The sequence below is a fragment of the Chlamydomonas reinhardtii genome, chromosome 3, assembly GCF_000002595.2.
Source record: "Chlamydomonas reinhardtii strain CC-503 cw92 mt+ chromosome 3, whole genome shotgun sequence".
NCBI lineage: Eukaryota > Viridiplantae > Chlorophyta > Chlorophyceae > Chlamydomonadales > Chlamydomonadaceae > Chlamydomonas > Chlamydomonas reinhardtii.
This window is the reverse complement of record NC_057006.1, coordinates 712,490-725,746: the sequence shown is the minus strand read 5'-3', so window position 1 is coordinate 725,746 and position 13,257 is coordinate 712,490. Positions and strand designations below refer to the sequence as shown.

Below are 13,257 nucleotides of genomic sequence, written 5' to 3'. Positions count from 1 at the left end.
CGCGGGCAACGGCCACAAACCGCCCAAAACCGGATTGCAACCAAGCCCCGCACGGCCCTGAAGCCATAAAACTGGTTGTGTCCCATACGAGTGTCCTGACTTGCTGCGTGCAGCTGCGCGACCCGAACGCCTGGACATGCATGCTGGCCTAGACCATCGGATTGCAGCCGCGAGCGCTTGGGGCCCTCGCAACCCTGCTTCCCGAGCGGGGAGGTTAGTCATCTCGGCACGCCCACAGTTCGCCGGTCGTTTCCGGGGGCCCGAGAAGGCCCGCTGGCTCACAAGCCTTGCACGAAGCTCCTCATCAAGAGATAAGGCAGATTTATCTGGGCGCAAAGCCTACATGGATCCAAAGTCTGAGTAACGGTCACACCCAGTTCTGCGCTAACGAGTTATCATAATTCAGTATTCAACACAGCAATCAATATAGCTGTACCTACAAGCTATCCAGAATGCATACTTTACACAGTCCTCAACTCAACAGCAGCAAAAGAAAGGCTCATGGACCCAGTCACGCTTAACTACACTAAGCATGACGCCAAGTCTGGTGCCGAGGCTCCAGTCGCGCCGTGCTGCCTGGGACAAAGCAAGAAGGAGCTTTTGGGCCCTGACGCCCATTGTGACGCTTTCGACCTCCGAGTTCTGCTCTATCACTATTCTAGTCTTATCGCTTATAGGGCGCTCGTATGGCGGGGGCTGTGACTGGACAGCGCCCTCGAAACCAAACGGCGTGTGGACGCTGTCAGGTTGCTCGCTGGTCCTCGGTACCAACCAAACAGAAACAGCAGGCAACGGGACAGGGGGCCTGGTGACCCGCGCTGGGCGCGAGCCGCTGGACTGGCTTCCTCCGGGTTGGAAGCCTCCTGCCGGCAACGCGTCAAGTGCCCTGCTGCACAACCTCACGCTCGCGCTGCCGACCTGCGACACGCTGTGGGACCTGGCGGCCGCCGAGTGCACATTCCGAGCCTCGGCAAGATGGCCCACACCCGGGCTCCAGGTGCGGCGGCGGGCTGCGGGCGGGCCGGGGGACCTGATGGGGGGCGGGGGCAGAACCCGCACGCATCCGTGCGTTTGTCCTATACGTGCGTGTGCCCATGCCGTATCGTGCAGGCCGGCGCCGCGTTCCTGTTCTACCGCTCGGTCCAGGGCCTGCGATCCGCCGCAGTGGCCGTCAACATCACCTGCCCACCAGACCTGTGGGCGGCCAGCCTGGCGGCGTCGGTGTTCGCGGTGGCGACAGCAAGCCCCGCTAATAACAACAGCAGCAATAATAGCAGCAACAGCAGCAGTGGTAATAGCACAAGCAGCGGCGGAGGCGGCTGGTCATCCGTGTATGGTGGCAGCCCCGTGCCCCTGGCGCCGTGCGCCACAGCGACCGTCACATCAGGTACGTGGAAGACAGGGGAAGGGTCGACACGGTGCAAATACATGCGAAGGCGCAAGCAAAGCGGGCCGCACATCAGCAGGCGTGTGGGTGCGTGTGCCGGCATGCAGTAGGCTGCAGAGGCAGATGCATGTGCTGTGACGGACGGATGGGGGAGGAGCAGGAGCCGGCGGTCCAGTCCTTATTGATACTGTGTTTGGTACTGAGCCCGGCGCCTTACGGCATCAGGTGCGGTGCGTGCTGACGCTGCCCCACCCATCGGCCCCTGCCAATACCGTACTGCAGGCGATGAGCTTGTGGCGGCACTGGCGGCTCTGCAGCAGTCGGCGGCGCGGGTGCTGCTGACGTTGGCCGCCAACGTGTCGCTGCCGCCCACGGGCGGCCCCACGCCCATGCGCCTGGCTGTGGCGCCGGAGGATGGGCTGTCGCTGGTGGGTGGGGGAGGCCACTGAGTGCGTGTGGTCTGCACGAGCGGGCGGTGGGCTGCATGGGCGGGCTGTGGGCTGCCACACGGGACTGCGGGTGGCCGCGTGCGTACACCGGGTACAGCAAAGCTTGGGGCCTTTTGGCTGGGTAGGAAGGGCGCGTCTAGCGTAGGAGGTGAGGCTGTGCTAGACTCGCAGGGACAGGGGTGTGCTCAAGGCCACAGTGACCTGGGCATCGCCGCCGTCCATGTGGTGACTCCCGGCAGCGAAACTTGCTTTTTTCCTTATAATTATAGTAACATGTTGGCGAGGATTGGGACGACGTCGCAATCCTTTGCACTCTAGTAGTCACACCTCGTCTTCACGTTATGATTCTGGCTCTGCAAAATTGTAGGGTCGTTACTTGCATGCCATAGAAAGAGAGGCAAGGGACTCCCTGTACGCCATACCCATGGGCCCATCCAGGCGGCTCGAGTGTACCGCAACGTGACACTGGTGGGCGGCGGCAGTGCGGCCCCCTACGGCGCGCGGCTGCTGACGGCCGAGTACCTGACAGCACTGGCGGCGGCTGAGGCGGCGGCTGCAGCTGCAGCTGGCGGCGGCGGCGGCGGGAGTAGCAGCAGTCTGAGCGCTTTGCTGGGAGGGGCCACGCCAGGGGGCACCGAGGTAAACTTCCGGCAGCGCCGGAACGGGGCTTACCTGTCCGGCCGAGCCGCTCAGGTGTGTATGGACGTGTGTATGGACGTGCGTGCGCACGTGTGCGAGAGAGCAACGGGAAGGGAACACGCTCGGACTGTGTCGATGCCGTGCAGCCTGCCTGCCGGCACAGCGGCTCACTTGCTCTTGGCGCAGTCCGGGCCATCCATCATGACAGTTAGCTGCAACACCCACTTTCTGCTTGGTGACACGCCGGGCACACCGTGGCAAACCCCGAGCAACATCCATCCACATGCAGGCAAGCGCGGGGGAGGTGCCGGGCGGGGCCGAGGGGCTGCGGCCCGTGCTGACCCTCGCGCATGTGCACATTGTCAACATCCCCCCCGGGCCGCCCTCGTCCTGGCCCATGGGGCTCATGTCCACTTTCCACTGGTGGCTGGGCGGCACGGACAAGTGAGTGCCCTTTGTCTTGTGACGTGCGTGATTGTGTCGTGAGAGTGGGGCGTGCAACTGATACGCATGCACATGCTGGAATTATGTAAAGAAACAGGGAAGGCATCGAGGCTGGAAGCGCGAGAAGTAAGCAAACGCACCCAATTAGCCCGACCCGCCATGTGTATATGTCACACGTGCACGTGCGCACACAGGGTGGGACCAGTGGCGCCGCAGCTGATCGCGCTGCGTTGCGCCACCACCGGCACACCCGCAGAGCTCAGGTGCGTGGGTGCGCTTTGGGACGTCAAGGTCACCTTCCTTTGGCCCCGCCCGCCGTATACTTGCCGGGCTACTGCATTGACTGCCGTAGTACGCGTGACTGCATATGTGCGCGCATGGCGAACTTGTTGCATACGTGTGTATGTCCACGGCTCGCTCACTCGCTCGCCGCACGTACGCAGCTACCAGCTGGGCTGGTACAGGCTGCTGGTGGCGGTGTCGCGGGCGGATCGGGACAAGGCCGCCTGGATGGCGTCGTGGGCCAACCCGCTGCTGCAGGTGGGTGGGGTGCTGGCTGGCTGGCTGGGGTGGGTGGGTCGGCGCATGGTTGCCCTTACTTCCTCACAGCACGTGGCCTTCACTCGCCGCTGCACACTCCCCCCGATGCATACAAGAGTGCAAACTTCTGTTGGAAGCGCCAATGCAACGCCCGCCCGCCGGCCGCATACACACGGCACACACGCATGCAGGTGCGGTCGCCCGAGGATGGCACCATCACCACCTACAACCAGGCCGGAGCCTTCCGGGCTTACTACAACACATCCGTGCAGACCAAGGTGCTCCTGACAACACCCGGTGCAAACGAATTCGATATGTGGTGAGCGCACCTTCGACTCGGACAGGGCAGGGCTGCCGTACACCGCATAGCAACAACCGCCGTACGTTGGGAACTGCTGTGAGGAGCCGTGCGTGCGTGGCAGGCTGGTGCACACGTGTCATGCGCGCCAGCCAGCACATGCGCAATCGGTTGCTTGTGTGCCGTGTGCGACGACCGAGTAAGCGAAGCATATGCGCGTGTACTGCTTTTGGCGCGCGCTAACCTGCTTACTCCTTCCATGTACGTACGCATATATGCAGGACCGACCTGCCCGCAGTGCCGCCGCCAGCAGCAGCGCTGGCCAACACGACTGGAGCGGCCGCCCCGGCAGCAGCCGCCTTGCTGCCCCCGACTGCGTTTGCGTTCGCCAACAGCACTGCTGAGCTCCTCGCGCTGATGCAGGTAGGTGCAGGCGCAGGGCGGGGCCGGCGGGGGCAGGGGCAAGTAAGCGACAAGAGGCAAGGGGTCAGGGGTCGGGCGGGGGGGGGGGGGGGGCAGGAGGGGTCGCTGTGGATATGGAGCGCGTCGGACGGCCCCAGTAAGCAATGCGAATGGATGGACACTCGTGTATACGGTACTTCTGCTCGGGCACCTGCGCGCCCCCGCACACAGGAGCCGTGGGTCGGCACGGGCAGCTCCGCCCCCTACGGCCGCTTCATCTTCCTGTTGCGCAACATGAGTCTCAGCGCGGATGATGGGCTGTGGCCGCAGGTGAGGGTTGTAGACATGACATATATACAGACACACAGACGACGTCAGACCGCTCTGCATGGCTAGAATTCTTCCTTCTTCGCTATGAGCAAACGCCATGCATGTGCATGTGCATGCGCATGTGGTGAATGCATGTGCAGGGCGGCGCCGCGCTGTCGTACAATGTGACCCTGTTCGGCCCCACACGCGGGTACCCGCCCGTACGGCTGGACACCGGGTCGCTGCCGCTGGTGTCGGCGGCGGCGGCGGCGCCGTCCGCGTCAGCAGTCGTGCTTGTTCGCTTCCTGCGGCTGCAGCTGGCGGGTAGCATTGTAAGGGCGCTGACGGCGGTGCCGCGGGCTGCCGTGGCGGACGCCCCGCCAGACGCGGCAGTGGTGCTGGCGGCGACGCCAGAGCTGCGAGCATGGCGAGACAGGTGCAAGTGCGCGATGCTGGTGGCGGTGTATATCTGCTTTTGTGCCAGTTGAGAAGCACAGGGGATGGATGCTGCTCTGTGTCCGGGCTTGGATGAACTGATGATCGATTAGGCTCAGGCATGCAGCAACTGCCTGCCTGACTTGCATCATGCGTGAGCGCAAGCAGCAGCCCAGCCACCCCGCACCTCCGCTGATATATGCGTTGCAGGTGCCTTGGGTCCGCCGCTGCCAACAGCACCGGCGGCAGCAGCACCGGTGTCGCCCCCGCCACTGCCACTGGAACTGCTGCTGTGTGGCAGGCAGAGGCTTACAGCTCCGTGCTGGAGCTGCCAGCAGGTAAGTGCGTGGTGGCTGCACTGATGTGGGTATCCGAAATCTGTGATCCGTCTGAGCTAGCTAGCTGCTTAGTGCTGCTGCGGCTGCTGCGACGGGTCCCTGACGCGCATGCACAAGAACGTCGTGACCGATGCTGCCGCACATGCGCCATGCCTGCCTGCCTGCGCGCCTGCAGCATCACTGGTCCCCCTGCTGGCGCCTACCACTCCAGCAGCAGCAGCCAACGCCACGGCAGCTGGCGGGCTTCCGTCGCAGCTGCAGCTGCCGGCGGGCCCAGCTTCGGCCCTTGTGGCGCTGGCGGCCTTGTCGCAGCCGGGCGCAGTAGTTTACCCGTCGGTCTACAACAACAGCAGTAGCACCGTTGAGTTGCTGTTGCGTAACGGCAGCCTGCTACTTCCGGGAGGAGACGCCACCACCAGCGGCGGCAGTAGCGGCAGTAGCGGCGGTTCCTGGCTGGCGGCTTATGGATCCAGCTTGCTGGCAACACCCTCGGCCTCAGCTTCTGTCGAGGAGGGCGCATGTGACGCCGGATCTCGTAAGTCAGCTGTTGCATCACTGGCTAGCTGCCATGGCGTGAAGTGGGTGTGATCGCGGGCCTGCTGCATGGCATGCGGCCATTGGTGCACCTGTCATGAACGAACTAGGCACAGTAGGGTTTGCCAGCAGGCATGCGTCTGCAACCTGCCGGCCCAACCCTGCTGCCGGCCCGCCCCGCTTTCCCCACCGCTCCTTGCAGTGCTCATGATCCTGCAATCACTCTCGGACTCTCAGCGCGGAGTGCAACCGCAGCAAGACGCCTCCCAGTCACCACCGCCGCCGCCACAAGGCACTGCTGGTGGCGGCAGTAGCAGTGGCGGCGGTGGCAGCAGCGATGTGGGTGCCATTGTTGGAGGCGTGGTGGGCGGGGTGGTGGGGGTGGCGGTCGTGGCCGCTGCGCTGGTGGTGTGGCTTCGGGCCCGTAGCAAGCGTCAACACATGCAGCAGAAAGACAAGGATGATATCGAGAAGCCAACGCCCGCAGCGGTTGAGGAGCGGGTGGGCGGCGGCGGTGGTGGCGGCGGCGGTAGCATCAGTGGAAACGGGAAGGCGCCACACGCCGATTCCAGCACTGCTGCAAGCGGCGGTGGTGCCATGAGCCCAGCGAGCCGGTCGGAGGATGCCACAGCAGCCGCAACCGGCACAACACACGTGCTGCTTAGTGCAGGAGTGCCGGCGGCGGCAGGGGTTGCCGTGGCGCCGCCGGATGCCGCCGCCGCTAGGGGCGAAGCGTCAGTCGCTGCTGGTGCAGTTGCGGCAGCGGTGGTGGTAGCGGCGGCGGCAGCTGCCGATGTGCACACTCCACAGCCGCTTCTGCCGCCTTCAGGCAGGCTCGTTCAAGTTCACTCCGACGACGCGGGGGCGCATCGCCAGAACCACGACCAGCAGTTACGGCTACAGCATGCGGCGGCGGGCTTTCAAGACGGCGGCGTTGGCGTTGGCGTTAGCGGCGGCGGCGGTGATGGTGCGGCCATGACCGGCCTCACCTTCAGTACCTTCTCGAGCCCGCCGCAAGAGGGCCTGGTGCCATCCTTTGGCGGCGGCGGCTCACCGCTTCCTGCCGTCGCAGCAGCAACGGCACAGCACAAGCAGCGGCAGCGAACCATGGCCCAGCAAATGCGGCTGGAGGGCGGCAGCGGCAGTGACGGCGGCGCGGCGTCGCCGGCTGCCGCCGCCGCCGCCGGCACAGAGACAACACAGACGGCGGCGGACCTGGCACAGATGATTGAGGAGTACACGGTGCGTGTAGCCGCGTGGGTGGCTTCCGGCTTGGCATGCAGGGGACGGCAGGGGCGGGTGTTGCGGGGGAGCGCTGCTGTCCAGGGAGCACGCGCCTAGGCAGCGCCGTGAGGGGGACACAGAGGAGTCAACTACCAGGGCGTACGTGAACTGCGCATGTCGTGAATGTCGGACCGGCCGCTGAGGCAGCGCCCTACCTGTGCATGCCAGCATTCATCATCAATGCTGCCTGTTGTTGCCATGGATGCACGCATCCCATTGTTACGCCAGGCCGCTGCTGCGGCCGGCGCCGCCAACGCCAGCAGCACCAGTTCCGGCGGGCCTGAGAGTGGGCGCGGCGGCGGCAAACCCGTACCCGGGGCCTACGCGCCGCCGCGAGTCCTCGGGCGCGGGGCGTTTGGCGTTGTGGTGCTGGGTGAGTGCGTGTGTGCGCGTCGTTTCACGAGGCGTCTGCTGTGGTGATTGTGCCACTACCAATTGGCAATTATTGTACGTATGATGTCGTCCGTCTACTCTTTCGTGACATCATGCCACGGTTTCGATTCCTTGCAGGCGAGTGGCGCGGCCTGCCGGCCGCTATCAAGGTCGGTGCGTGCGTGGTAGTGGCGCGGCGGGGTGGGGCAGCAGCAGGGCAGCAGCGCGTGCAGCAGGCAGAGGGCGGGATCAGCGGCAACAGCATCCGCCAGGGCACGGCCGTGGGTTTAATGGGGGCATGCACGCAGCAGCCCGAGCGAGGTTGCTGCACACCTGCCCCGCCGTCCTTTTTACTGGATAGTGAAGCTGCCATCACACCCGCCTAGAGCCCTGACTCCGCGGCAGGCCTAGCTCCCACACACGCGCGCTGATCCCTCCCACACGCACTCACGCACTCACGCCGCATGCAGGTGATGATGTTCACGGCCGGCGACGCCAAGCGCGCGCACCGGCTGGCCCGAGAGGTGGCGCTCACCACCAGCCTGTCGCACCCCCACGTGGTGAGTGGTGAGGCCGCCGCCGCCAGCAAAGCAACTGGGCCACCCGCCGGACCGAGCGCATTCACTTTCGCTTGCAGAGGTGCTGGGTAGCTGCATTGTGCTGGGAACGGCAGTAGCGCCGCGCAACTCAGCCGTTTGCGACTGATCCCCGTCTCCGCGCCTCCACGGTCTTCCGCCTCACCACATCCTGCCTGCTTGCCTGCCTGCCTGCCTGCCTGCCTGCCTGCCTGCCTGCCTGCCTGCCTGCCTGCCTGCCTGCCTGCCTGCCTGCCTGCCTGCCTGCCTGCCTGCCTGCCTGCCTGCCTGCCTGCCTGCCTGCCTGCCACCCACCCACCCCCACACCCACCTCCACCTCAAACCAGCTCCACCCACCGCCACCTGCAGGTGCCCACCTACAACTACACACTGGAGACACTGCCGGCGGACGGCGGCGCCCCCTCGGTGCTGGGACCAGCCGCCATCAAGTGCGTCACTGCGAACGGTAGCACACACACACACACACATACACACACAGGCTTCCGTTTCCTGTTCTTTCACACATAAACAAACACCAGTTTCGTTTTTTTAACACATACCAGTAGACAGCACACAGCAGGGCGGGTCCGGTCGGGTGGCGATGTGGCCCAGCAACAAGGGCGCGATGCGACAACACGGCGCGCTGTCCCCGCCTCCAGCCCGACCTTGGTGCAGTGCACCGTATTGTGTATCGCTTTTGCTACCTGATTACCCCAGCCATGTGAACTATTGCCGTACTGCTGCTGCTGCTGCAGGAGCGGCGGCCGCCGGGAGGTGGCGGCGGCCATGGCGGAGACGCTCGCGGCGGATGACCCGCTGGCTGTGGTGCGGCTGCGGCTGGTGATGCAGTACTGCGAGGGAGGCAGCCTGGGGGCGGCGCTCAAGGCGGGGCGCTTTGACCAGCAGCAGCTGACGCAGCTGCCGTGGGGCGGCGGACCGCCGCTGTCGGCGGGGGCACAGGCGGCGCGCACCTCGCCATCTACGCCGTCACAGGGGCCGGCCGCGGCGGCGGGTGGGCCGTCATCACGGCAGCAGTCGGTCCGGCCGGCTGCGAACATGGTGCGTGAGAGGGCACTGCAGCCGCCACAAGCCACTGCCATGGCGGGCTGCGTGCGTTTGTCGGGTGTGTGCGCACCATGTTGGATCTGGGGTGTACGGAGCAGGGTGTGGTCAACGCGCTGCTGACGAGGGCCCGGCGCCCTAGATCCCCAACTACCTGCGGCCCGACCTACCTACCGTGACTGTCTGAGATCCTCTCCTCCCCGCTGCTTCTGAGCCCCTCGGCCCCCCGAAGCCATCTTTGCAACCCCCCCCCCCCCCCCCACACACACACACACCACCTCGCGCCCCTTGCCGCCCCCTTTACCTCCACCGCACAACCCACGCCCACGCCCGCGCAGCCTCTGGCGCTGGTGGCGGCGCTGGACGTGCTGTCGGGCCTCCGCTACCTGCACGCCTGCAACGTGGTGCACGGCGACCTCAGCGAGAACAACATCCTGTGAGTGATGCGCACGCACTGGCGTGCACGCACGTGCTGTCTTGGGACTCCGTGTGACAACTACGCCGTACTCGCAACTGTTGACTGCTTGCATGCATTCGGCTGGCTGGCTGGCTGGCTGGCTGACGGGAGGGCTGGCGGGTTGGCGGGATGGCGGCCGGGCGGGCGGTTTGGGGTCCCTGGGATCGGCATCACATCGTAGGCCCCGCGGGGCGATGGCGCCGGCTCAATGGCAATTGCTGATCCCTGCTTGCCTTCTTATCACGCATGGCGGACCCGAAGTCTGAAGTCTGTGCATGCCGAGCTGTCGCCAACCGCACTGAGGAGCGCCGCCGCCGCCGCAGCAGCAGCAGCAGACACGACCACAGGCGAGGGCGAGGCGGCCGCCGCTGCTGCCGGCACACTTGCCCCCGAGCACATGCCAGCGGGACAGGGAATCACAGCCGCCGCGCCGCCTCCCAGCGCCGCCAGCGGCACAAGCGCTACTGCTGTGGTGCTCCAGCAGCAAGCTACCCCGCCGCCACCTTACGTCGGCGCCACCACCACAACCTCTACCACGACCGGTGGCAGTGACGACGAGTGTCGGCTTCCGCCCCGCCCCACGACGGGTCCGGAGCAGCAAGCGGCAACACTCAGCACCGGCGGCGGCAACGGCACTGGCAACGGCGGCGGCTTCAGTGGCGGCGGCAACAGTGCCGGCCTCGGGGCGCCACCCCAGTCGTCCAACACATCCACCACCATGTCTTCCGTGCAGCAGCAGCAGCAGGCTAGTGATGCAACAGCCAGCATCGCCCAGCTCTGCAGCGCTGATGGTGGCGGCGGTGGTGGCGGCGGCGGCCGCGGTGGTGGCGGTGGTGGCGGCAGCAGCTCGTGTGGGCCGCCACACTACTCGGCGGCAGCGCTCACTTCCACGAATAGCAGCATGAGGGCATCCGGGCTGGCGGGCTGGCCGGCGGAAGGGCAGTGGGATGAGGCGTCACTGGCGCGGGCGGTGCGGCTGCTGCTGGGAGTCAAGTTCAAGATCAGCGACTTGGGGCTGTCCGTGCAGGTGCGCACGTAGTGTAGTGTGTGAGCGCAGGTGCGCACGTATAGTGTAGTGTGTGAGCGCAGGTGCGCACGTATAGTGTAGTGTGTGAGCGCAGGTGCGCACGTAGTGTAGTGTGTGAGCGCGTGCTTGTGCAAGTAAGCGTACTGGCAGCCTCCTTGTGCATTGCTGTGCTGCGGCATTAATTGACTGTGTGTCTGGCGCCACCACAGATGACCGGCGATGCACAGACTCACATCAGCAACATGCGGCAGGTGAGCTGCTGCTGCTGGCATAGGCCGCCGAAGGACGGGGACAGGGGCAGGGGCAGGGGCAGGGGCAGGGGCAGGGGCAGCGGCAGGGGCAGGGGCAGGGGCAGGGGCAGGGACAGGGACAGGGACAGGGACAGGGACAGGGACAGGGACAGGGACAGGGACAGGGACAGGGACAGGGACAGGGACAGGGACAGGGACAGGGACAGGGACAGGGACAGGGACAGGGACAGGGACAGGGACAGGGACAGGGACAGGGACAGGGACAGGGACAGGGGCAGGGGCAGGGGCAGGGGCAGGGGCAGGGACAGGGACAGGGACAGGGACAGGGACAGGGACAGGGGCAGGGGCAGGGGCAGGGACAGGGACAGGGACAGGGACAGGGACAGGGACAGGGACAGGGACAGGGACAGGGACAGGGACAGGGACAGGGACAGGGACAGGGACAGGGACAGGGACAGGGACAGGGAGACTACCATTGCTACAGACCTCGACCGAACTCTTTGACTGAATTCTCACTCCTTGCAGGGCACGCCGGTGTTTGCCGCGCCAGAGCTTGTGGCGAGCGGCCGCCTGGCGCCCGCAGCAGATATGTACAGGTGGGGGTGGGTGGGGTGGGGTGCACGGCACGAGCGGCAAGCAGGATTGGCCAGTCGGGCAGTGGCACTCACATCCAATCCATGCACACCATAAAGGTCTTTAGTAATGTTCTTGCTTTGCTCCGTCCCGGTCCCGGGCTCTTCCGCAGCTTTGGAGTGGTCCTGTGGCTGCTGCTACACGGCGTGTCACTGGGGTAAGGGGATGACCTCGCTCTTGCCAATGCCATACTGAAGGACTTGTGCTAGTGCTAGTGGTAGACAGCATCCCTCCAGCTGCTTGCTGCGAAGTCCATACCGCGGGCCGGGCTGGGCCCAGTCCGCGCGGGTACGCGTGTCTGACGAGTCCGTGCCACGCACGCAGTACGTAAGCTGCGCCAGAACCTACTTGGCTTCACCACCTCGCTCGTGAACAATCGCCACAGGCAAGTGTCGCACCTGCTGCCGCGCTCCGCCATCATCCCTGCACACGCCGCGCTGCTGCGCCACTCCTCGCCGGAGCTGCCGCCCGCCGCGGCGGCACTGCTGGCGGACTGCCTGGCACCCTCGCCGGCGGACCGCCCCACAGCGGCGGCGGCGCGGGAGCGCGTGGAGCACCTGCTGCAGGCAAGTGTTGTCGATAGGTTTTGGATTCGTGCTGAGTTGCTGACAGTCCGAGACGGAATCAGTGCAAATTGGGTTTACCACGACCGCAGCAGCATTACAAAGTGGTTGATGTTGGGCTTGTTGGGTTGGTGCCCCAGGCCTGGCCCAAATTGTTCTGCCCTACTTCTACTTGATTCACGCAGGAGGTGTTGGGCCCTGAGCTGGCTGTGCTGGTGACGTCGGGCTGCGAGCGGCATTAGCATGGTGGTGCAGCGGTGGTGCTGCCGGTGCAGATGGCACCGAGCGCGCCCGGGCCGACCTCCCTGGGTGGCGCCACAAACACCAAGAGCAGCAGCAGCAGCAGCAGCAGGGGCGGGAAGGAATACTGGAGACTGGAAGGGCGGGAAGAGGAGGGGAGGGTGCTGGGGCAGAGGGAGCGAGACAGGGAGGGAGGGAGGGAACGGGCTGCCCCTCAATTGCTTACAGCCCAACCGCGCCAGCGGACTGTCACTGTTCAGGCAACCGGGGGCATCCGAGGCTCTCTCGCATTAGCCGCCAGGGATTGTGAGGCGCGTTCCTACACGAAGCACCAATGCGTTTGGTCTACGCCAGGCGACAAACGGAACGGCGGAAGAGGGCTAGCGCTGAACAAACTGTCTGACAGCTCCTCACATCACGGACCTAGGCCGGATGGAGGACTTAATTGCTCACCGAACCCATGTAAGGGTTTTTGTACTGTGGTGGTAATGACGCAATGAGGGAGTTACTGCAACTGACATGGCAACCAGAATAAGACGGCCCAATAGTTGCAGCCGACTTGAGCACAGGACTGATGAGTGTACAACACAATAAACTCAAAATGTCATCGTGGGAGAGTGAGAGTAATAATGGATTGTGCAACTATGGAATGGTACTGGGAATTGCTTTCACGGCCACCTGGCGGCTTGACACGACGGCGACCTCCGTCACACGGGGCGGCGCGTGTTGCACTGATGGTAATTATGGTGTGTGTACCAGACGTGGGTGTGTTGCTCGTCACGGTACGGATGCGTGCCTGCCGGCCCCAGCTCTATTACGCTAGGTAATCGTATGTGTGTGCCCTCTTGCTGTGCTGCCATATAGTATCGTGCACATGTGCAATCGCGCTCTGGCACATGTTACCGTATCTAGTGCGCGTGGTGCAATCGCGCATAATGCAGTGACGAGCTGCTGGACCGTAATCAAGGGGAGTACGGTATGAGGGGTCTGATGTAACGGGTCGATGCCCGACTAACGG

The 13,257-nt window shown here is 64.9% G+C and overlaps 1 protein-coding gene across 1 annotated transcript; it reads left to right on the top strand.

Moving 5' to 3' along the window:
• The first annotated feature begins 103 nt into the window (after positions 1 to 103).
• On the top strand, positions 104 to 13,247 carry CHLRE_03g146067v5 (uncharacterized protein). Its single transcript, XM_043060443.1, has 26 exons — positions 104 to 997; positions 1,111 to 1,387; positions 1,670 to 1,815; positions 2,275 to 2,529; positions 2,765 to 2,919; positions 3,114 to 3,182; positions 3,363 to 3,459; positions 3,651 to 3,778; positions 4,039 to 4,180; positions 4,391 to 4,489; positions 4,630 to 4,904; positions 5,114 to 5,241; positions 5,417 to 5,776; positions 5,978 to 7,017; positions 7,288 to 7,432; positions 7,570 to 7,601; positions 7,902 to 7,991; positions 8,376 to 8,455; positions 8,762 to 9,065; positions 9,407 to 9,504; positions 9,787 to 10,552; positions 10,762 to 10,803; positions 11,329 to 11,399; positions 11,549 to 11,593; positions 11,822 to 12,002; positions 12,185 to 13,247. Exons 1-26 carry the CDS (start codon positions 533 to 535, stop codon positions 12,239 to 12,241), a joined length of 5,547 nt encoding a protein of 1,848 aa, XP_042925572.1. The 5' UTR covers positions 104 to 532; the 3' UTR covers positions 12,242 to 13,247.
• Positions 13,248 to 13,257: the final 10 nt, after the last annotated feature.